The sequence below is a fragment of the Pseudopipra pipra genome, chromosome 3, assembly GCF_036250125.1.
Source record: "Pseudopipra pipra isolate bDixPip1 chromosome 3, bDixPip1.hap1, whole genome shotgun sequence".
Classification (NCBI taxonomy): domain Eukaryota; kingdom Metazoa; phylum Chordata; class Aves; order Passeriformes; family Pipridae; genus Pseudopipra; species Pseudopipra pipra.
Window position 1 is genome coordinate 89,300,456 of NC_087551.1, and position 26,367 is coordinate 89,326,822.

The following is a 26,367-nucleotide window of genomic DNA, read 5'->3' on the forward strand; positions in this document are numbered from 1 at the left end:
AGCTAATAGATTTAAGCATCCAGGTAAGATGCCTATAGGGCTTAGGAAGTGTCTCACTTTTCTGACATATTCATAATGCAGATTCCTTTTTCTTTGGTTGTGACCTACCTGCTAAGAATGAGAAGGTGGAATCATAAGTCTCAATTATCAAATATCAGAAACTTATTTTTACTTTATATTTTCTATTGAAACAACTGATTTTTTTTTAGATTTGACCTACAGTTTCTTGGATTATTTATGACACACTGAAAATATTTTTCCTTTTATGACTTATTCCTTAATACTGGGATCCAAAAAAGAAAATAATATTGAAGTTTTGACATATGAAATATGTTTATGAGTCAGATGACTGTATATGTCTTTGCAGAATATCTACAACTCTATAAAAATAACTCCATTTTTAAAACAATTTCATATATGTAAAAGATTCCTGCAAGCAATGCTTCTCTCACAAAATTATTTCCCAGTGAATCGTATTCTTTTTCTTGAGTATTTATGTTTTATTTTACCTTTCCATTGGCTAAGAAAACTATGGCTAATACCAGTGGGAAAAAAGATCTCAACCTTATCTTGTGGAGCAAGTTTAAATAAAGATTTATAAAGCTTTCAGTCTGAAAATAGCTACTTCAGTGTAAGTGTATTGGCAAAAAAATTATGAAACTATATCCTTAGTAAATAATTATGCTATATTTTTCCAGATCTGCAACCCCAGAAACTCTCAGTTATTAATTTTTTCCTTGCAATCTAATTTAATACTTTTAATGTATCTTTCAGATGTATTTTGCATTTTCAGTGTAGAGAAAAGTTGTGCAGCAGCTGCATCACTTATTACATGCTCCGACGATAGCTATTTGCCACTCAGTGAAGGCAGTTCAAAATATTTATGGAGGCATAATTTGTTTACCTACTTTTTATACTAATACAAACCCACTATTTTATGATAAACTTCAAATTGCATTTTATACAATACGATACAATAAGATACAGGACTATAGTATACTATACATGTATATTACATGTATATGATATCATATTATATTACTTTTAAGGAGAACTAATAGATTAAACCACAAATTACATCAATATATTTTTACACAAAAGATTCCCATAAATGTGCTCTTGACTGCTTGAAAGGATTTACATATGGAACACATGCTTTTTCGCTTGACTGAATGGAAATATTTATTCAGGAGTAGATGTCTCATGATATTGCTTATCATTGGCTAATGGAGAGCAGAACTGGATGCATGAAGGAATAGAATTTTTTCCTGGTTCATAGACCATAGGGTCAGGGCTGCCAAAGTAATCATATAGAGTAAGAGCGTAGAGGACAAAGGTTTGGAGTACCCACACAGAGAAATTTATTTCCATATTTTCATGGGTATAGAACTGGTGAAACTTCTATTATATCAAACATGCAGATATATTTTAGCTGACAAATCTTTTCTGTTTTCTTGTCTAAATTAATTTTATTATATCAAATGTAATTAAGTGGTAATACATGGATTATAATGTAGTTAAAACCACTCAACTCATTCTTGATTTAAAAATAATACAAATGAAGCTTATTCTTCCTCACGTCCTTTCAGCGCTTTTAGTTAATTAATATGTGTGAAAGAAGTGTAATTTGTCAGCATTCTGATCAGCAAGAAATAAACATAATCAAAGTATATTATACAGTATTATATTGTAAATTAATAATTCTACTTCAGCAGAAACAATTTAAGATAAATACAAATTACATTTAAATTGTTTTCTGTCTGCGGGACAAATTATCTTAAAAATGCTACAAGTAAGAGATAAATAAAATTCTATCAATATGTTTTCCTTTCAAATATTTCAGAGTGTATAATTCTGTGTACACTAAACTCTATTAAAGACAGATTCTACTTATACCTTTAATTTCTTCCCTCCCATCAGAAGTTGATAACATAACAAAGGCAGCTCTGAAGAGCTGCAGCAGCATAAAGTGAACTATACAGTGAAAACCTTTACAAAACAACTTCTGCTCTTTGCAACTCTGTATTTGCCCCTATGATATTTGCCTTTGCCTACTAGTCTTTCTGTATCAAAAAAACACAGAATGTCAGGAAAAATGCTGGGCATTTACATGACTGCTGAGAAAGGGTGACCCTGTCATAACTCATCACAGGGAGTTGCTGCAACATCACAACCACAACATGTTGAGGACTGGAAACTCATGAGTCACTTCTGTTCTCAGATTTCAGACTGTCTCCAATGATAGAACTGTTACCAATGGCAGGATCAAAATGTGTGGGGTTTTTTTTCTGATCCTGGAAGGGCAGTAGTAGTTTCTAAAACATCTTGATACTATTAGCAAAACTTATAAGAATGTTAAGTATTTTTTTCAAAAATGACCTAATACACTTGTCCATAGCTCTGTTAAAAAGCCCTATACAAAGTATATTTTCAATAAATAATTTATGAAATAGAAAATGCTAAAAAAAAAAAGAACAGCATCGAAAAGTATTTTTTTCATTTTAAAGAATGAGGTGCTGTTCTCTGTGCTTGTTAATTTTCTGTTCTTTTAGGGAAAAAAAACCAAAACAAACCCAAACCTTATTTGGGCCAAATTGGAGACAGTAAAGTTTTCAATCTGAATTAGTTTCCTCCTAGTTAGCTAGTTCTCATTTACAAGGAAGTGTCAGAAGCTAACATTTTCAAAAAAGACAGAACTGCTAGAAAACAATTCTAACTTTTTAAAATTTTAAAAAATGGTCTGTTGCAACTACATTAAAGTAGCTTGGTAGTTGTTCCTAACTACCTTTGTTTTTCTAAAGATCAAAATGCCTGTGCTTTAAAAGCACAGGCAAAAGAAATTTCTCCTGTAGTTTTTTAATGTATTTACATGTAAAGCACTTTTTATTCTTGTTTTCTTCAGCTCCTTATGTTCAATTTAAAAAGTAAAAAGTATCAGCTAATTTCTTTGGTGTTAATATTTTTGCTTTTATTGCCCCAAGTTTCTTCAGTATTATCATCAAAACAAATTAAAATATATTAATTTATATTAAAATATATAAGTCTTGATTCACCCTATAGGCCCTTTAGAACAATTTTTCATTATACTTCCGATTAAATCTTGCACCTTTGGTTGCTATTTACAAAAATACCAATTTATCTTTTCTTCATCTGGCACTTGTAATTTAGGAACAAGTGAACAACTCTACCCTGTTTTCCCACAAAAAACTAATTTAAACGTTTTTTCGTTTTATAGATCTGCCAAACTGAATTTCTAGCTCAATTTTCATAGGCTAAACTGTAAGGCAGTTTAATGCCTTCCACTGTTTCCAACTTTAGCGACGCACCCATACAATTAAAATTTTCACAAAGCAGAATATGAGCTAAGTTAAAGCTTCAATGGCTTGAAGTGTATGCAATAATATCCATGTTTTAAACCTTGCATTTCTACATCCAAGAACACAGAACTTGTGCTGCCGTGGTTTCCTGAGAAGTGCTGAAGTTTAGTACAAATTGGCATTTCCTAAAGTGGCAGGTCTGGTCTGTCATGAGCTTCTGAAGCCAGTAGCCCAGCAGTGGTGATACTGCTGCAGTACCATGCTCCCTGCCCCAAACAGTGGCAAGGCTGGGAGGATTTTTTTCCCAAAAGGCACATGCACACAACTACAGGACGTATATACATGTGTATACTCACAACCAGCCACACAGACAGGAAATATTGCACTTGAACAAAATAAGGGGCACCAACAGCCACATCTTACTCCCTTCTCTGGTCAACCAGGATTAAAGTCAGTTAGAGGAAAATACATGTATATACAAGTACATGCATACAATGTGGATCCCCCTGGCAGCTGGACTCAGTCAGTCATTCTGTTCAGTAGTTGTTGGCAGATCCCACTCTCTCCTGTTGTTGGTATCTGGGCATAAGATTACAAGCCACTGATACTCAGATCTGTACATATATACAAAGAGGACCCCTGGTGGTCTAGTGGTTAGGATGCGGCGCTCTCACCGCTGCGGTCTGGGTTTGATTCCCAGTCAGGGAACTCCTCCGGGCAGATGGAGCTCGTAAGGCCATCCATCTAAGAGAAGGTCACTCTAAACAAACCTACGTCCTGAGGACCTCGCTGCCACTGTCCAAGCTCGCTCGGCCCTGGCAGATGAACCTTAGGGTTAAAGGGTGGGCTCAGTTCAGAGCACACTGTGTCTCACCTAAAAAATCCACTGCGCAGGCTCGAAGGGTAAAGACCTTTCCCAAATCTTCATTCGCGAAGACTGGCCATGAAACATATACACAGACAGATGCTCAGGCACACATGCACTCATGCACACACATCATGGATGCACCCACTAACTGTACCCTACATGTGCTTCCAAACTCACTTTTCTGACCTTTTAAGTTAGGAACTTTGATAAGTCCTGTGAAGCAAATAATAACTACTCTGGGAATCTGATAGATTCTTCAAAGCTCCCAATTTACAATACATTAAGGAAATACACCTATATTAATTAAATAAAAACTAAACTTGCAATAATTCATGTACGTAGTCAGCTAGAATTTATAATAAAGGATGTATAATGGTTAATTTTGCCTCTCAGTTTTTCATTTTCATGATGCTTAATCTCATAATACCTTTGTAAATAGTTACTTTACATGTAAAGTAAATACCTTTGTAAATAGTTACTTCACTCATTACAAAGTTAGATAGGTCATGTAAAATGGTTCTTAAACCTAGTTTATTCTGTCATTGGAAGTCTGAAACCAAAACATCGATCTGATAATTTTTGAATCAATTCTAATTTTACAGTTTTTATTTTTTTTTTTAACAGAAAAAAACTATATACATATAAAATGTGCAGGTTGAGCACTCGAACACATTCCCATCATTGAGCAGATAAAATTGCTATAAGCTACTACTTTAAATCATGAGGGGTTTTATTTACATTCTCCCTATATAGCTGGTCCTGGAGTACTGTTCTTTTGAAAAAATCTTAAGGAATAAGTAAATATGCAGTTCTGAATTTGGATATGCTCTGCAACTGTTATATTAAAGGGCATTGCTGTAAAACATAAATTTGTAAGACTCTTAAATATCTTTTCAACATCAATTCAACTCATTCTTCTTTTATTATTTTCACTTTCTTTTGACACCAGGTTATCAGTGAACACAAATAAGAACAGGCAAATTGCCTATTCTGAATTCCCAGTTGGAAGAGGGTCAGATTGGGTAGGACTAACCTGGGAAGTAAATGTGAACATGCTATCTTTAAACCAGGTAGACGGCAAACTGTGTTATCAAAGCATAGAGCTCTGTCTTTTTTCTACACTCTGCTTAGACACTTCATATAAGATAACTTCAAAATGTGGTCAGACTGTTTGAATAGACTATAGCTCTTTGGCCAAATCATCCAAATTGAAACTTTTTTTTTTCCTTAAAGAATATTCAGGAAAGAAAAGATAATTTCAGAGTTGTTACTGTTCATGTAATGACCCATTCATGGTCTGTAATACTAAGAGATCTGAGGAACTTAACTAAGCAATCTTTGTAGAAACTAGACACAGTGGTCACCTGCTGACTGTTGTGTTATTTTCCAGCTATTGTTCATTACTAGAAGGGATTTGGAGTCACAGGATTACCAACATTAGTGCTTTTCTATGCAATTACGTGTGACTTGAAATGAACTGTGATATTTGGTTGGTTTATTTTCCTTTACTTTCTTTTCCAATGGCCAGAGAAGGGCATTAAAAAAGTGACCAGAACTTTTCATGCTGGAATCTTGAGTATTTTATGGTCCAAATATTCATGTCACAAGTATCTACACTACTATCCTCTGAAGTTTTGCAGTCTATATTTCATAATACCTTGCTGTAGGTTTATTGTCTTCAAGAAAGATAACCGGGCTGGTAATTTTGATATTGAAACAATACATGTAGGGTGGATTTAGTGTGAGAAAGCTCATCTAATCACAACTGAAACTAACCAGCCTGCATGAAGGGTTAGTGCAATATTTAGCTTGTTTCCATGCTGTGTTCTTCCTGGGAGTACAGTTAAATCCAAATATTTCAGGTCTTGGTTTACTTTTGATCTTGAAAATAGGCTTAAAGGCTACACTTAAAATATATAAAAGTTGAATCGACAGTAAAGATATGAATTAGTAGAGGTAACCAATTAATGAAGAAACTTGATTAGTAGTGAAAGATAAATTAGACAAATTTAATTCAGGACTTGAATTCTATATACTAATTTTACAATACTTCCATTTTTTTGAAAATTAACACCGTTATTAGATACCCAAGTGATAGGAAAATAAAACACATTGGAATTTAGGATAAGGGGGAAAATCCTAGGTTACTGAGGTCAGTTCCACAATCCAAAGAATGACAAAAAATAACCTGGAATGGACAGCGCAGAGTTCCCTGGTTTGACCTTAACAACGCTTCCACCTGAAAAGCACTGCTTGTTTTCCTTCTATGATATCTGCAAGTGGAAACAGTGTTTCATGTCAGGAAGAAAGCTTTTTGGAAAAAGAATGTGTTCTAAACCAAAAATCTAATCTCTGGATGATACTTTTATAATCAATGATTAGTAATGTATCAAAATGTAGTGACTAATCATATTTCCAAATATAACAGCACAACTAGCAATGCTGATAAATTATAGCAACTCTTAAATTAGGAACAAAATTATGATTTACCTCCTAATAATCTACATTTTTTGTACCCTCTGCAATCAATGTACTAACTACTTCAAATTATCTACATTTTCATTGATACTTAGGTAGACTCATTGGAAATATATGATATTAAATAATCCAGAACACTCCAAATACTGGTGGTTGTGTGATGCCTTCCAAACAAGTTGCCTAAGACAAGAATGAAAAGGAGATTCTTTGAAGGCGTGTCTGATATCTGACTCCTCTTGTATTCTGTGCAGGTTGTGCTTGGTATCTTATGTGAGAACCTACCCTTATATTAGAATTCATAAATAAATTCTGCAACAAAGAGAAAAAGGACTCATATGTTGATTGTGCTGGGACATTACATTCTTATCTGCATTTGTTGTCATTTTGCTGACATAAATATCAACTCTATAGAAATTATTTTTTCTGGTGTTCACAGATGCATCATAGACTGTCAATTCATGGTGATTCTGAAGGGTTTTGAATTTGTTTTCTAAACAAAATAAGGTTGAAGTGACATAAAAATAAGAAAAAAATACATAAAATCATCTTTCTTTTCTAACACATATGATTGTTCTAATTTATTGATTTATTTGTATTTAGCACTTTTAAAAATAATTTCTTAAGAAAATAAAAAATATATAAATAAACCTCCATTTAACAGTATGTGACGCTTTCACAATACATCTTTCACAACTCAGCTCCTGGAAACCTCATACAGAAAAGAATGCTTTTCCTCCATTTAAATAATTACACTAAGATACATGGAAAGACATGGAACAGAAGAAGAGGATAAAAATATTCAATAGGACCCCTTTTATGTTATTTATGGATTTTTTAAATATATTTTAGGAACTATAATGATTTGATTATGTTTTTATTCTTCCGTTCAAACAGAATGTGCCAGTGGCTGTGCAAAGATTAGTGGTGATATTTGGAATTAACACAGAACAAAGCTGTAGATGTGTGGTGGCTGACCTTGGCTGGTTCTCAGACCCTTTCCCAGCCGTTCTCTCACCCTGTCTTCTCACCGGCATGAGGGGAGAAGAAAAGATTAAAAAGCTTATGGGTAGAGAAAGACAGAGAGATCACTTAGCTGTTACTGTCATGGGTAAAGGGGGCTCAAATTGAGGAAAATTGATTTAATTTATTCCCAATTAATGCAGTTTTGCGTAGTGAGAACCAAATTACCACAACCTTCCCCATCCCTGCTTCTTTACATTTCCCCCGAGGCGCCTCCCCTCAGCTGTGGGCTCAGCTGTGCCCTGCCATGGATGGGTCGGAGCTGGCTGGAACTGGCTGTGCCCAGCACGGGACAGCCCCGGCCCCCCCTCACAGAACCCCCTGCAGCCCCAGCTGGGGCACCAGCACCCTGCAGTGTGTCAAAGTGCCCATAAGAAATGAGAAAACTGAGTTTCCCTTTCCTTATGCAAGCCTAATTAGTCTTCAGATTTTTTTTTTACTGATGCCCACTTTCCTCCTTTTAGCAACATGCACAACCGCAACACACACCACAGTAACTGAGCCAGGCACTTTACACATCCTGAAGACCTGACTCACACGGCACATCTTTGCTACGCCTCAGTGTATTGGTACTCCTTATTTTGTTCCTCTCCACAGTAGTAAGGATTAGAAGATGGATGAGAGATAATTGATGTACTCTCTCTTATACTGACATGGCAAAATTCTGAAAAGGTATTGAGCAACCTCATCTAGCGGAAGGTGTCCCTGCTCCTGGCAGCGAGCTTGGAACCAGTTAATCTTTAAGGTCAGTCTGACACAAAACATTTTGTGATTCTATCATAAAAGTACTAAAATGACTCTAATAGAAGCAAAACACTTGAAAATTTCTATCTAGTTTGCATGCTGCTATGAATGTCTTCTTTCTTTCTGGTAGCTCGTCCCGCTTCATTTATTGCTTTATTCCGTCAATAAAGACATATATTTAAAATATTGAATAAGAAATTAGTAAAATTTAACTCTTTGTAAATAAAACACAGAAGCTCTAACTTCAGGTTTCCTTTTTCAGGGGAATATGGATCATAACACCTCTTGGTTTTAGATACAGAACAACATTTGAAGTACGAGTTTTATGCTAATAGCACACATAATGATGAAGAAAATCAAAACTTATCCTACTTCCTTTGCAGGTTTTTCAGGTCGATACTGTGAAACAGAAATGAACGAGTGTGATTCTGCTCCCTGCTTGAATGGTGCTGTCTGTCAGAATGATGTCAACAGCTATGATTGTTTTTGCCCGGAAGGTAAATTGTTGAAAATAATTTATTTTTATTATCTTTGACAATTTTCAAAACTGTCTGCAGTTTGCAAAACAACTTTTTGACAGTCTTCAAAGCCATCGTTAAAATTTCCTTTCTGTGAAAGTTATTAATTCTTTTCCAAAGTCTTATTTACATCTTTCCTTACTGAGGCAATATGCCCACCAAAACAACTATGCTCATTAAGAGTAGAGACAGATACACTTGGAAGCGGTACCTTTTTTTCAAACAGAACTTTGTGATTGCAGCACAGTCCAAAGGAGTGAAAAAAAGACAAATGAGAAGTACATGAATTCCATGGAAAGTATAATCAATAATCTTATAAAAAAACTATTTCAACCTGAGTTACTAATGGGCAGCTTTCTGAGTCTAGTAAGCAAATGACAATGGTCATAGTAATTACTTTAATAGGTTTCCACTAAAAAAATCTATTAAAATTTTCACAGACAAAAATAATGTGATTTTCAGCACCAGTAGTCCGTTTCTTTAAAAATATACAGTGCTCAGTGTTATCAGAACTCTATGAACAAATGAATGATATCAAGAAAAAAGTAGTCAAAGTAAAATGTTTCAAAACATTTAAAATTACAGTGTCATTCTGAAATACTTTCAAAAATGGTTTTTCTGAATATTTGTAGGTTTAGATTTATTTTAATTGGATTTTTATTTAAAAATAAAGCAAATCTGTTATGTTGTTTCTATGTTTTAAACTTTTTTGATTTTAATCTTCGAATTGTACTATTTTCTAAGCATATGATCATGGGAGCTGATTTCATAACTTACAATATTTCGGTATGTGTATATTAATATCAACATTCCAGTGGTGATAACTTCAGAAACTCATCACAAAAGATGAAATTGCCACAAATAAGCACAGCCTCTGTAATTAATTGGCTTAAATTAGAAGCCAAAACAGACATTGGAAGGTAGCTGAAAATTAACCTTGGAAAAGATCATTCTGCTCTTTAGACTGCCTGGTCAGCTTATAAAAATAAATCTCGGCATCCACATTGATAATTTTGTGGCTTACTTGTTATCTGTGAGACATGAGTCTGATTAAACTCCAAATGCAAATAAGAACTGTTATTCTATACATTATTAATGAATTAAGGGTAATTCTAAAGTTTTATGACTTAAGGAACAGTGAAAATTGGTTCCATGGTCAGTTTGAGAAACTGTGAGAATATGCCTCGCACTGAGGGTGCCAGTAGCTTAGCATTAGTCATGGTCTTCCTGCAGCCATGGCCTTTGACAGCACTAATGATAGTCATTTTGTAGCATGACCATAAATTAGAATACATTTACAAAAGCATAAAATGTCAGATATTAAAGAGGAGATTCTCTAGCAATCAACTACAAAAAAACGCTGTTGGACTTCTGAGGTTGCTAAAAGTCACTATGACACAAGAAACTGGTGTCGTTTAGTCTAGAGAAAAAGAGGCTCAGGGAGGACCTCATTGCTCTCTACAGCTACCTGAAAGGAGGTTACAGTGAGGTAGGGGTTGGCCTCTTCTGCCGTATCTCAAGTGAAAGGACGAGAGAAAATAGCCTCAAGTTGCACTAGGGTAGGTTGGAATCAGATATTCAAAAAAAAAAATATCACTGAAAGAGTGCTTAGACATTGGAATAAGTTTCACAGGGAGATGGTGAAGTCACCATCTCAGGAAGTATTCAAGATGTGGCACTCAGAGATATTGTTCGGGAGGGATTATGGTGGTGCTGGGTTGGTAGTTGGACTGGATGATCTAGAAGGTCTCTTCCATCTTGATAATTCTGTGATACTGTGAAATAAATAAAGAAAAAATAAAGAAATAACTGAGAGCTGATTTTAAGAGAGATTTTAAGAGCTGACTTTTATTTTGGGAACAGATGTCCAAATCCCAGCATCACTTAATCTGCAATGTTGTCAAAATGTCAGCAGATACATAAATTCTTAAGTCTCTGCTAAAATACAAGTTCAAAATAATTTCAAAATCCTAAATTTGTTAATAATTTATAATTTATTTATTTATAATAATTTATTATCTCTTTTTAAAGTATATTTGATGGACAAATGCATTTTTCAATTCATGACAGAGCAGAAAAAGCTTTTAGAATGATCTTACCATAAAACTTCAGATTATTTTTTACAAGAGTAAACTGAAAACAAGGAACCCAAAGACATGCTTTAGAAAAATAAGGCACAAATATAACTGAATAATGTAAAGCTCTTTTCTGCTTTTTTTTTTTCAAACCAAGGATTTGAAGGTCTGAACTGTGAAATCAACTTTGATGAGTGCACTTTTGGCTTCTGTAAAAGCAATTCAACTTGTTTAGATCTAGTTGCAGACTACATATGTGCTTGTCCTCCAGGATTCACTGGTAAGATTTATTTTAACCTCGGAAAGATATTAAATAGCTAAACTATTTATTTTCTTTTCTGAAATTAATTGCATTTTGTTCAGTGTTTTAGCATTACTGAATAAAAACTCAACTCAGTTTTCTGTGTGATTGATAATCTGCTTTAATTTCCCTCCCGATATGGTAATAAATGAAAGCAGTGTATGTTTGCTATTTGATTAGTTAATGGAAGGCAAAACTATTTTGCCTAGAAAAAAGTGTTCAAAAAACACCCAGCCTATGAAACATAGGTGAGCAGGTAGCTATAGCTGGTGCTATTTTTCTTCAGAAGATCTTATATGAGATATACTTGACTGAGATGAAAAAATGAACACAATTTTAGTAGGACACTTTGTTCTCTTCAAGGAAGGTGCCATCAGATCCTCATGATAAATAGCTTGTAAGTTGCACAATTATTTGTGTGTCTAACAGGTTTAAGAAAATATCTCTTGCATCAGGAATAGTCTTCATGGCCTTACTTTCTGCCAGAAGCAGCTAACAGGATCATGGGGAAATCAATAAAACTGTCTCAAAAAATATGCCATTTTAACAACTATGTTGGAGGCTGGAACACCTTGACTTTAAGCTGCTGATTTCAGGGAGGCAAATGGAGCATCATTAATCATAAGTGATAACAGGAAGACAAGTAGTGGCAGTCTAAGAAATCATACATGGTTAGTAGGTGTTCTAATAAAAAGTTAAACAGATATGTACAAGAGTTCAAAATCTTTGGAGAGGAAAGAAAAAAAATTGAAAGTGATCTATTACTTAGAAAAGTTAAAAAATCAATGAAGGATGAGGAGGTAAAATTAGGTTAGAAGTAGAGCATTTCAGGTTGATAGTAACACCAGTGACAGTTTAGGAGCACTTCATACATATTTTGTCAATGGTTAAAAATAGGAAGATGGAACATAAGGAATGTAAGATGTCACACAGAGATTTAGAATCTGTGAAAGTAATAATAGTTGCAATTTCCACAGGCATCTGTGAGTTTTCTTGATTCATGCAAACATATTCTAATATTATTCAGCATTACAAAACTGAGATGTGCCCTATTTCCTACAAGATCTTATTCTCCTTTTTACTTTGATAACTGTCTTTGCTGTCAAGAGTTTGCATAGTATATGTCTATTTCATATCAATTTTGAAAATAACACAGGTGATTGCAACGTATTTGTTTATACAAGAGAAGAAGTTTTAATGCAATAATTTTAAAAGAAGGAGCTTTGAAAACTTTGTGCTATACTGCTAGAATCAAAATGGAAAATGTCTAGCTTTTCTGTAGTAAGTTGCTAACAGTCAGTTTGAACAAGGATGTGCAAGAAAAGTTGTTTCTTCGAAAATACAGCTACACTACTTTGGGATATGACAGAATCCACATTACAGAGCCAGAACTATAAACTAATGTGTGTGTGTCACCAAGACAGCCTAGGACAGAGTATGTTTTCCTTAGGACAAACTCTAATCCTAAATTCATACTGATGCAAACAGTTAGTCAATGACATATCTGTTAATTCCAAGACAAAAGGGATTCAGGATCTATCAGTGGTAAAAACAGTTACCAGTAAGTTATAAGTAGACTTTAATGGGTACCTTAGGCTTATATTGAAGTCATAGAAGGTCACATGACTGCATAATGCACCATTGTGAAACAGCTCTATTTTCTCCTGCCTTTCCTATGTGAGAGACTTCTCATCAAAAATATGCTGTTGATCTCACTTCATATTAGTTTTTTTTTTTTTTGTTTGTGAGATAGGACAGCTCCCACAAGAAAGCAAATCCAACACTCTGCTGACTGGAATTAGAAGTAGGAACAAGGACCCTCCTGATTACACTGGATATTTCATCTGTGCTCATGCTGTTCGTATAATTAATTTGCAGTCAGTCATTGTGGATCTCATTAGGTCTGCTCTCTCCAAGTCTTCCAGGATCTGCTTCAGTGTCCCTAGAAAGATTCTTCAATGCAAAATACTGCATATTTGAGCTCCTACCTTCTAAGAAAAGAAAACAGTGGTCCAAGAATGGTATAAATGGTGCAAGAGGCTATTGTCACAGTAGCAGTGATATACTCAGCTTGTTAAGGGAAAAAGGAAACACAGTGTATATATAGGAACAGTTTGTTTATCCTCTTAATATTTAAGCAATGTAGAGAAGTGCCATTAACAGCACAGTTAGCTCATTAGAACAGTTAGCTCTGATTACATGGAGGAACAAGTTAGAAAGTTCACCAACAGATCTGCTAATGCCCTGTCAATCACACCTTATATTCTTCTGACAAGACTTGATCAAGGAAATGAAATTTGAAAACGTCAAGTAAATGTGTACGACTGATTTTTACTTCTCTGCTTCTTTTAAACACATTTTTGCTTTCCTAGCATGTTAAAACTCATTTCCAAATAAAGTTAACCTTTAGCATCTGAACTGGTTGGGCATAAATTGGTCTAGTTGGTTGTTTCTTTTGCAGTTTACTAGCTCTGTGCCTGGCGGCATCAATCCTATTTGATGTCACATGCCTTGTGCACTAAAGCTCTGCTGGAAGGGCAGCTTTGGACAGGAGGGAGACAGCTGCCTGTTTGAATGGCCTTGGCTGTGGTGTGCCACAGGTAGCGGAGCTTGGTCCTTCCCTGGGAACAGAGCTGGAAAGAGGCAATGCTGTGCGTGTGGCAGGGGGAAGGGCTGGGTGGAGCGAGAAACTCTTCTGCTGAAGGAAAGCCAGCAGAGCAGGAACACCCAAAACAGCTGAGAGAGTCCCGAGAGGACCAGGGAGTCTTCTTGCAGCTTCTGCTTCCAAGAGCATTTTTTTGTTGTTAGAAGAGTGAGCACTAGAGTACTGGAAGCCTTTACAACCTGCTGCATGGCATTTCCTTTACTCTTTGCAAGATAGGCAGACAGAGAAAAGCAGCTCCTGAGAAAAACAAGGAAAATACTTTCTCTCTTCAATCAAAGCTTGCTCTCAAGTGCCCTCTCGTGGGAATCTGCATATGCAGGATCACAGTAATTATCCCACAGTAAAGGGCTACTAGACAAATGGAGAGATGGCAGTACTGCGACCTCCTCCCTCACAATGCTTTGTTCAATTTTGCTAGAGGGGTTTTGAGAACCTCTGGCAGTTGAGATAGGTAAAGACAATCCAGGTCTGTAAACCTGACTAGCCTCAAAAATTAGAAAAAGACTTGCTCAGCATATCCAGATTAGTTAATTCTGGGCATTAACCAAACTCGAAGACAGGTGAAGTAAGGAATTTTAATATTAAACAATAGGACACCTTTAGTCCCTGAAGTAGTAAGATACCTTGAAGCAAAGCATTAATCAGATGGGATGGTATTGAATTCATCAATGATACAGAAGGAAAAGGTAATTTTATGAGGTGTTGGTTACTGACCGTTTTCTTTATTTGAGTGGATTTTCTCTGGTAATGAAAGACATTGGGATGAAAGAATTTTGTAAGTCACTGTTCTGGGAAGAGAAGACATGTTTTTTTAATCTTAAATAAATGATGTGATTATATTTTGTTCATTGTAAAGCCTTTCTCCATTTTAAATTTTAGAAGAGATTATTAGTTAAACAGATTTCAACAGTGTGCTTCCAAAGTGATTTTTACCTTAGCACTTAGCACTGAAGTTTGTTGTAGTTTTTGTGCATGAGATTCTTAATCTGACTTCTTCACTTATATCATTTTCCATATGAATTATCTATGTGCAAAATCATCCTTGCTTTAGGTTTACCTGCTTAATATTATAATGAAACAGTATGAATCAACAGTCAGATTCTACCATCAGTCACATGTTGACTTAAATAAGTCTTTAGGCTTTATACAACAGAATAAATAAATTTGAAAGCCTTTTAATCTGCTTTCTGAAGATCAGATCTATGTAGTTTCATCTAAGGTGTCTCATACTATTGAGCTTTTGGAATTTTGTGTAGCTATTGTGGCTAAACAAGTGCTTAGTGCAACACTGAACATTCAAAAACCAAAATTATAAAAGGATGTGCAGTGTCTTCCAGCTCAATTCATTCAATGATAAGACAAAAAGCGATACCTTTCTTTGTGCTTTTGAAAATCTTTTCCTGTCCATTCTTTTCCTATGGAAAAGAATCTTTGTTTTCAGTAAGCCTGCAAAAGCTATTCTATTTTAGGCAGCTTCTGCCTGACACATACATTTTTAGTTAATATCAGGACAATTGCACAGTTTAAAATTATTGACTTGGTCCATTCTCCATTCCGTACTAATCATATCTAGTCCTGTCCTCAACAATCAAAGATAAAAACTAGGCTGAGAAATCTACCTCTACCCAAAGGAAGGTTGTAGCAAGGTGGGGGTTGGCCTCTTCTCCCAGGCAACTAGTGACAGGATGAAAGTACACAGCCTTAAGATGCACCAGGCATGTTCAGGTTGGACATCAGGAAAAATTTCTTCATGCCAAGGGTTGTCAAGCATTAGAACAGGCTGCCAGTGAGGTGGTGGAGTCACCATCCTTGGAGGAGTTCAAGAAACAACTGGACACGACACTTATTGACATGGTAGTGATTGGTGAAAAGATGGACTTGATCATCCTGGAAGTCTATTCCAACCTAAATGTTTCTATTATTATGTGAGTCTGTGATCTATTATTGCTCACTCATCTTTAGAGTCAGTCATAGGAACTCAGTCCTGTTCACATCTCATTTATCAGATTACTGTTCCACATCAGTTGGTCCTTGTGGCTCATAGAGAAGTAGCCCAAAAGTCAGGTCTTCTTTTCTCCAATGTCCCCTAATGAGGAAATCCATTTAAACAGCATGCCTGTGTCTGATCTGCAGTCAAGGCAGTAAGGTTTTTCAAACCAAACCAAAACCTGGAAACTGAAGACTGAAGGGAGAGGGATGTTTCCCTGGCTCCTGGCCAGCAGAGCTCTGAGTCATAGTGGACCACGGTGGCACAAGAATGAAGGGCTGACTGCCTTTCCCCTGCTCATCTGGAACACTGCAGATGGGCTGCCGGTTGCCACAAACACTGCCGAGGGCAGGCTTCCTGCAGCTGGGTGTGCAAACTTAACTTGCTGGAAAATAAACAGTATTTATGCATACATGGAAATAAATGTATTCACTATGCACTTCTGGGTTATTAGAGACTATTTATTGTTATCTCATGTGTAAGAGTACCTGCTTTCCTTGGAAGGAATTCAACACTTGAAAGGGAAAAAAAAAGATCAGTAGAGTGCAGAAAAGTCTGTTTAAGTACTGTCATGCTGTGAATTACTTTGCATAAAGAAACTGATAAAATAATACATAACAATTATTGAATTGCATGAAAGAAAAACAAATCAATTGCTTTTTCCAGTCACTTAAAATATAAGCAGTTTCTTTTTTTTTCTGTGAGAAATTAAATGGCACGTTTCTCCAATAATTTTCTGCCTTCAAATACTAAGCGTGATTGGTTTAAATTTGAAGGTGAATAATGAGAGTTGGAACCATCTGACAAAAGATAAGTTAATTCTTTAATCACAACTTTAATTAGCTTGCATGGAATTTACTTTATCTTTTCTCTACTGAAGATGTTATTAGATTATTTTTGTATATTAGTTTATCCCCTTTATTTTAGATATAATGGTTGCTTTTTTCAATAGTGATGCCAGCTGTCATGCATAATATAATGTACGTAGAACATCCATTAATATTTTTCTGGGTGTGACTATGTGTTTAATTAATTTTAGATAAATTGTAATATAATCATCTTATATGAATAGGTTTGATTTTCAATTTAAAAAATTTTGTCAGTTGCTAGGAGGATTTTATCAAATAAAAAAAAAAACAAAACAGTCATGTCCAAAAAAGCTCATACAGTGGTTAAAACACACACAGAAGACTCCGGAAAACAGGGGTGAAATTCTTAGTCTTTCTGGGTTACTGTGAGAAATCAGCCACATTTTTCCTTAACTCCATAGTTTTTCTATGTTAAGGTCATGGATGACATCCAGCAATGAACAGTAATATGCTAGCACAATTAGTTTAGTTTTTTTCTTTTTTACATATGACTGCACCTGTAAAAGTAACATATGAATATCAGGACATAATTTTAATCAAGATTTCTATTATAATTGCCTCAAGTACCTTAGGACTAAATTTTCTGTTATGACATGAGCAATTGTTGAATAAACCCTGACATAAGAAAATATGCCTCCAGGTTACTTCCCCAGTGCACATTTTCTGTCCCTCCCAGATATTCTGTCAACGAATTTGAGAAATGGAAGTGGCATCTTATGAAAGAATAGGCTTATTTAGGGGGTTTTCTTTATAGTACACAATTCCTCTTCTGAACAAAAAACTACCAAATCATTGATGTTAGAAAGTCTGTTGTTCAACACTGCTTTTGCAATACCAACTGGCATTATATCTGAGGGTTTGATACTAAATTATATTTCCCAATATATATTGGGTTTTGTTTTTAGCCAGTGAAACAATCATCTTTGGGCATCCTTTGCTTTGACAGAACCATACTATAAAAGGTATGATGCTATCAGTTTTAGTATGACAACACTAAATAGGAGCCTTATTTGCTGTCCTCTTTAGTAACTTGTTGACTTTTTTTTGTTCTTCACTCTTTGGCCTTCCTCTTTGTCATGTTTGTTTTTTTCTCTCTTTTTCTTTTCCATACATTTATCTTTCTCAGTTCTGCAACTCCCTAGAACTACTGATTTTTCTTTATATTTGGGGCATTTTACATATGTTAGTCATTTGTTGTTTGCCCATTTTTTTATCCCTAAAACTGTTTTTCCTAGGTCCTACTTTTGCTTCACTACCAATTACTGGCCATATGTGAACAATTAATAGCCTTGTACCTTCTTACAAACACACTTTCAAGGCCTCTGCTGTCTGCCTTATACTCCTTCATGCAGCAGCCTTACTCTAGGGTCATAATTAGTTCATTCTATACAGTACAAATACTGTTTTTTCCTGTCTATGTCTTATTAAGAATAAGCATAACAACACAATTCATAAAATTAAGGAAGACTAAAACGAATGAAGCAAGATACAGAAGAAATTCTTTACTATCAAAGAAATTCTTTACTATAAGGATAACTGGAGGCATTGGAGGCACTGGAAAAGGTTACCCAGAGAAGCTGTGGATGCCCCATCCCTGGCAGTGTTCGAGACCGGGTTGGATGGGGTCTTGAGCAACCTGGTCTAGTGGAAGGTTTCTCTGTCCATGGCAGGGGGGTTGGAACTAGATGTTCGATAAGGTCATTTCCAACCCAAATCATTCTATGATTCTGTGGATCTAAGATCCAACTGGCCACTAGACAAGTCCTGAGGCCTTTACTGTTACCTTGACACCTAAGTAGTGGCTCGATTCTAGCAATGGCAATGCTAGAATCTGGGCTTCAGGGCTGTGGTGGTGATAGTGGGGACATTACATCACTGCTTGACTCTCTTCACTTAAATAGTTAATCAACCAGATCAATCTGCTTGCCCAAATCTGAGGAGTCTTGAGGCAGGAGGGAAAATGTATTAAATCCAGAGTGATGTTTTTGAAGATGTTTATACAACTTTTATAAGAAGAATTTTTTTTTCCCTTGTCAGTTTTATAGCCAGGCAAAAAGTGGAATTGAATACGTTATTTGCTCTTGTAGCAGTAGAGCAGCAACTTACACCCAGTTATACAGGTAACCTTATGAACCTCTAAGAACAGGACATACACATATCACATGATGACGATTCTACAGAGCCCAGCTGCCTCAGGGTGGCTGTCACAGGATCGTATCTGGCTCAAAGAATTCTCTTGATGTTTTCCCCAGAAAGACACATAGAGGGCTACAGGATGAGCATATTTATTCTGCAAGTCTTGTAACAATCCATGGGTGCTTTACATTATGTCTGCATACCAGAAGGCAGTTAATGTTGACCATTAACCACCTTGTACTGAACCTAATTACTTAGTTTTGATTAAAGCACACAATGAATCCAAAAGCATTCAATCCTTATTTGCATGCATGAGAAGTAACTAGAATTTCACTGGCATTTTATTCTAGTACTGAGCACCATCAGATTTAGAAGTTTATATTAAATATTTTATTTAAATTTTTGTCTTCAACTTCGAGCTATTGCATCTCATTACCTTTTCTACATGAAATTAAAAATCCTCTTGCTACCCAAGTATTTTCTCTTTGTAAAGATATTTACACACTGTAATCAAGTCACTTCTTGGTTTTGTTTCTTCTAAATGAAACAGATGGAGCTCTTTAAGCCTTTGCCGACAGCATGCTTTCTTCAGTTGTTGAATAAATTGTGTAGCTTTTCCTGCATGCTTCCCACTTTTTTTTTAAATATGGAACATTGTAATCAATGTTTTATGCAGAGGTACTTTACACATCAATATTCCTTTTTTGTTTTATTTAAATACATATGAGAATTATTTTTTTCTCACAGCACTGCAATGAGGCTCATATGCTGAGATCTTCAGCAGTCCTTTTCAGATTACTTTTTTTGCTTCCTCTCATACAGTTCAGCTGCAGTTCAGTAGCTATAACCTGCAGATTTTATTCTGTGCTTGTATCTGGCAACTGCAAGTGACCAGAAGTGACCTGCAGTACATTAAAAAATGTACTGTTCAGCTAAACAAAAGTTATCACAAGATTTCAGTTGATGCATAGGCTTCCTCTCCTGTGGAAGGGAGATAAGGAAAAGAAGTGAGAGTGGAAATGAAGAGCCTATTTAAAAGTCAGTGTTGAACTAATAGAGTAAGGGGTTTTCACATTTACCTACAGGACAAGAGACTACGGGAAGTATGAAATGGGTCATCTGTCTCATTATGTTTTTTTCATGAGAGGGACTTGAGGGGTGAATTCAGATTGAATGTGCCAAAAGCTGTACTGTTTTCTTTGTAAGAGTAGGACTTCCCATTTATCCTCATGTAATTTTAACCATGTGTATTTATGGTGTGCACGAAGAACGTTTTTGTCTCTGCCTGCTAGAGTTAGTACTTTTATCCTCTGTTTCTCTTGCCTACTGCATGCCTGAATTCACATCTATGACTATTCTATTCATATGACTAAAGCAGAAACGTGTTTTGATGGAGAAGTAGAGTGGAGACACAGGTTTGGATAGAAGCACTACGTTCCAAAGTCAGAGCTCAGTTGTTACACACCAAGTAACTTAGATCTTTACCATAAGGCAAACCAAGTTTCCAGATAATCCAACTCATTACACAAACATAATTCTCTGGACATTCCTCTGTGTTATAAACAGTGTGTATGCCCTGTAAATGATATAATCACAACACTAGAATGAAACACTAGCTTTAATCTATTCCATGCTTATCCCAGCAGAAAACATATAATATACTATGTTGTTACCCACCTATGTATCTTCTCAAAGAAGTCCAACATATTCCTTATTTTCCTCAGGCAACCTTTCCAATGTGATATTATACTAACCATTAAGAGGAGTTCCTTATCATCTAATCTTTCACTGCAGTTTAAATGCATTACTTCTTATCCTGTCTGCAGCTAACACAGAGAACAGATGACTTTTGCAAAAGTACTTTCTTATTTTATGATTGTCATCAAATTTCTATTTAAATTTTCCTTATTTAGGCTTCACAGCCTCATTCATTTTGTTCATCCTAAGAAGTCATGCCTTTAAACTCTTTTTCATGCCTGTCATGCTCATATGGACCATCACTTAGTCCACATTTTTCTTGAATGCAAGTCACTGCACAATGCAAAACACTCCAAATGCAGTTTTACTCCAGCTACATAAGAATGGAAGGATCACTTTATGATTCTAACTGGATATGTTCCTTTTTATATATGCCAGCATACTATGTAATTTGAAACAAAATTCTGGGGTTTGTTCCTACTTAACTTGTGATTTTCTGTATGGTATCTTCTACTTATTCTAATTGGATTACATTTATTATTTCAAACACAATCTATTTATAAAGACTTCTAATCTTTTTGTCTTGCCATCAGTAAGCTTACTTTGTTGTCTACCATCCAGATTGTTGAAAAAAAAAATTAGTGTAACTAAATTGGAAGTAGACTTCTTTCAAAATCAACCTCCTCTCCTCTCCCTTTTCATGGACAGCTCTCACCCAAGTTCTTCATATTTCTTTCTTCATAGTCAGAGAAAGTGCTTCTCCTTTTCACTTTGAATCAGATCCCAGAAAATCTCTGTTTGTAGTCACCTTTTCCGCCATTGCATGAAAAAAATTGACAGTAGCACATTCAAATATCCTTGAATTTCTGATTAATGATTCCTCTCAAAAATTATGAATTTGTAGTTAAATACCCTATCAGTTCAAGTCCTGTGTACTTAAGGATTCTGCTATTTCTTTTATTTATTTAAAATATTAAAAACAAAACCAAACCGAAACAATAGAAAAACACACAAGCTCTAAATTAACGCACAATAGAGAGATGAGGGACTGGATTTTTTTTGGTATATCCAATGAGTTAATTGTTTTATAAGCCACCTATTACATTGTCTTCTAAATATCCCTCTCTGTCTTCTTTATGTTCTCCTATATTTTTGTTGTTTCACATTTGAATTAATTTGAATTACAGTTTTATTAAATCTCTTTTAAAGCAGAAATATGAAGAAACAGCTGAGTGAATTGTGATTTTCATTTTGGATTTGAGAAATGACTTCATTCATCTAAACATGGAAGCAACCTTGAGAAATATTTTTTCTTACTATTGTTACTGAGGTTATTAAATCTCTTAAACAGTTTTTTAAATGTGGCATGTAGCCCTAGTAATTATGGTGTTGAGAGGCAATGCTAGAATACACAAGGAATGTATTTGCAAATGCTGTTCATACTTATTCCTTTAAAATATTTAATTTGTTAACTATCAGCTATGATCTATGAATATCTCTACTTTTAGACCCGTCAAGCAGAAATAAAATAGTGTTTCCAATCTGGAAAATTTAAATTATGCAGTTGTCACTTGCACTGTGAAGTAGCTTTTCTGCTTTCTCAGCATGATTTATAGTTTTAATGTTTAATTTTCTTTTCTGTCAGACAAAAATTGTTCCACAAATATTGATGAATGTTCCCTCAAGCCCTGCAAAAACGGAGGCCATTGCCATGATTTGATTGGTGAATTTTACTGTAGCTGTTTGCCAGGTAAGAAGTCACATGATATTTATTTGAGAAATGTTCTGTGGTATTCAAGAAAGAAATAGAGTTTTTCATAGGAATACAACTAAGTAGTAATTTATTTTGCTTGAAAAGAGAGGACTGAGTAGTTATGCTTTAAGCATATGCTACAATTGCTATTCAGATGGTGTCAGCAGAATTTGTTTCCAGAATATAAATTGTGTACCAGAAGTCCTGGCTTCCAAACTGAGGAACAGAGAGTCTTAGAAATCAAAGAACTCTGTCAATGGTATTCATCTCATAACCTTTGAGCAATTCTGAATTTATAAATATTTGCAAAAGTTAATTTTCTTCCTGCCATGGAGGTATCATGACTTTGTTTCCATTTTTTCTACTAGCAAAAGTTATTTTTAAAATTTCAGAAAAAAAATTGTGGACAAGTTATACAGTAGTTGTCGTAAGGTTTGCTGTGGTGGATTGACCCTGGCTGGAAGCTGGGTGCAGTCAGTTTATCAGACATTGTTTCTGCCACTCCTTCTTCCTCGGGGGGAAGACTCCTCACATTCTTCCCGTGCTCCAGTTTGGGATCACTCCCACAGGAGACAGTTCTCCAATGTGAGTCCTTCACATGGGCTGCAGTTCTTGACAAACTGCTCCAGCATGGGTTCCCCTCCAGGGTCACAAGTCCTGCCAGGTAACCTGCTCCAGCATGGGCTCCTGTCTCCTTGGGGCCACAGATCCTGCTGGAAGCCTCATCTAGCCCAGGCTTCCCACGAGGTCACAGCCTCCTTTGGGCATCCACCTGCTTTGTCATGGGGTCCTCCATGGACTGCAGGGGGATCTTTCCTTCTCCATGGACGTCCATGGGCTGTAGGAGAATCTCTGCCCTGCAGCACCTCCGCTCTCTCCTTCTCCTCTAACTTTGGTGTCTAAAGAGTTGTTTCTCTCACATATTCTTATGTTGTTGCATGGCTGCAACTTCTCAGTTGGGTTTTTTTACCCCATCTTAACTTTGTTATCCCAGAGGTGCTACCACTGTTCCTGATGACCTTGGCCTTGGCCAGCAGTGGGTCCATCATGGAGCTTGCTGACATTGTCTCCATCAGACATCTGGGAAACTTCTGGCAGCTTTAAATTTAAATATGTGATATTTGTATAGCATGATTAATTATTGATTCCCCACACACACACACTTTCTTTATTGTGGATCAACTGGTTATGAGTCAAATGGAAAATAGCAAGCAAAACATTGATAGTACTTTTTCAGTTGCAGTTTTTTAATTCTCTTAGGTCATGTAAGCATTGCATTGCATTAAACCTTGTTCTGTAATGTCAAGTTAGCAATGTAAGAGTACAGTGATCAAACTTTTATTTAGACAGAAATATTTACTTCAAATGGATAAGAAAAAGAACTGTTTTATAATTATTATGTCCCCATAAGAGCTATATGTGTTTTTATGCAAGAGATTTTAAAATGTATACAAGCTATTTCAAGTCTAAGGTACAAATAACTTGAAAGTTATTCATGTGTGAAACATAGAAACTCACAGACATCACTACCACTAAGTAATAGTGTATGGACACGAAAATACATTGAATATATACATAAATACTTATAGATAATATTATATATAGAAGTATGTGTATGTGTGTATTATACATATATGTATATATGCATACAACTTTTTTAAGACCTAAGAATCTCACAGTAGATGTTCAGGATGCAAAATATGAAAGGGATTTTTTATTATTATTAATTACTTTGGCTAATTTTTAAGACTGAATTCTTAAGTGTTGTAATAGGTTAGTTTTACTTTTTCAGTTACAAATACTGTGACTATATTTCATTAGTCTTTCCATTGTGGATAAAACAAGTGTCACATCTCATTTTGTCTACATATTTTGCCTGCTGAAATCACAAACACAACGAGTATGAAAACATCTGTCTGTTTTACTTAAAACTCAAGATCTTATTCATGAAAGACTGTAAGAAGTGCACATATGAAATCTCAGACTACAAACATTTTCTATTAGTATTTTTGAACACTTGTTAGATACAGTCTTTGTGAAGAATTAACCCATCTACAAAATAAAGGATGAAAATTCATTATTTAGACAGTATTTAGGGATTACAGGAAGGCAGTAGAACACCTGAAGGGCAGCACAAAGGGATTCCAGCTAGTAAGTCAACTTTGTTAGGAACCCAGCTTAGATGCCTCTGTGCAAACACATGCAGAGTGGGGAATATACAAGAGGAGCTGGAGACGTGTGCATGCCTGCATGGCTATGGTATTATTGACATCACAGAGACGTGGTGGAATAAATCCTATGACTGGAGTGTTGGAATGGAAGGATACAGGCTCTTTAGGAAGGATAGACACAGCAGATGAAGAGGCAGTGTTTACCCTCTCTGTCAATGACCAGTTGGAGTGCCAGGAGCTCTGTCTGTGGATGGATGAGAGGTTGTAAGAGACTGAAATGGTTTACGGATTAAACATGAAGATCACCAAAGCCCAGTCCCCAGCTGAACATGCCTCCTGGATTTCAGGGAGTTGGACTGGGAGTTAAGCCTCCTGACAGGAACTTGAGATAAGATAAAGGTGGTGGTACTATTGTCTAGTCATCTCAGGTTTAAGGTGAAGTAGACAAGGCTGGAAGGAGGCCATAGCCCGCAAACTTATTTGCATACTGTCCCCCTCCTGTGAGAGACTGGACTGCTTCTCTTTTTCTGCTCTTAAACAGTTCTAGGCTGGATGCATAATTTTTGTCTTTTACAAAACATTACATCTACTACACAGCTTCTTTCCCATCCCTGTTTGTTTCTCGGTGATGTATTATCCGTGCTACACCTAACTGAATACATAAATATTTTTCTTTTCAGTGGGATTAGTGGATGATTAGCATGATTGCTAAAGTAGACTGATTTTGAAGCAGAAAATCCTATCAGTTGAGATGCTTGGATTGATGGATTCAACCTAAAATCAATTTTCCTTCAACTTGATGCACTGAATCAAAGGAGCAGTGCTTCTGATTAAGAGTAAACTCACACACAGAAAAATTGTAAATCAAATTCTTCCTTTTTTGGAAGGTGGTGTTGTTATTAAAGTTTACTGTACCATGAAATAAGACTGTACTTACTTTCAAACCTTTTTGGCAACCCTTATTATGAAGTAGACACTTATACATGAAAGTTTTTACTCCAGGAAGAGACCTTACAAAAAGTGTTCATGCTGTGACTCAAAAAATAAAGGGAATAATCAAGATTACAGATTACATGCTTACAGAATCATTCAGTTCTTCATGCTGCCACTGCACGATCATGCTCAATATAAACATTGTAATGTTTTTTTGTTTGATTTCAAAGTTGCTTGGTAAGAAAGTGTAGCATTTTTTACATGCTGCTCCACTTGCCAAAAAGATTGCCTGATGCCTAGTTTAAAATTCCAATTATCAATTTCTTGCTCCAAGTCACAATTCACTTATACAATTTGTAAGTCATATGTTTTTCTTATACCTGACATCCTAACTTGTACTGTTCTTTCTAAATAAGTCTATCTAATCAGTTGTAGAAAGTTTGTTCAGCAAACTAACATAGAAGATACTTTGAGTATTCATATAGCAAAAGACTGCAGCACTGCTTGTAGCAGTACTTAGTGGAATCAATATTTTAGGGAAATAGAGGTCAATACGTTCACGTGATGTTAGCTCTTTTTCAAAGTCTTAATACTGAAACTTCTGTGGGCAGTCACATCCATGAGGTATCAGTGTTGGTTCTTCATCCAGGATGAGGGCTGAGGCCACTTAAAGTCAGAGATGCTGGAGAGGCAGAGGTTATACAGCTGCATCCCCAGGACCTACCACTTAACTGACTCCTGAAAAAGCAGAATCTGGAAGCAGTGAATGACATGAAAAATCATTAGGGGTCCTTCCCAGGAGTTCTCCTTACGCTTATAGCTCATCCATAACAT

At 35.7% G+C, this 26,367-nt stretch overlaps 1 protein-coding gene across 1 annotated transcript in view; it reads left to right on the plus strand.

The window, feature by feature from the left end:
- Positions 1–26,367, plus strand: part of EYS (eyes shut homolog) — an 863,631-nt gene that overhangs the window by 275,918 nt on the left and 561,346 nt on the right. The window contains exons 13-15 of the mRNA XM_064650232.1: positions 8,811–8,924; positions 11,178–11,300; positions 22,322–22,426. Coding sequence (XP_064506302.1) covers positions 8,811–8,924; positions 11,178–11,300; positions 22,322–22,426 — 342 coding nt within the window. The remainder of the gene's footprint in view (positions 1–8,810; positions 8,925–11,177; positions 11,301–22,321; positions 22,427–26,367) is intronic.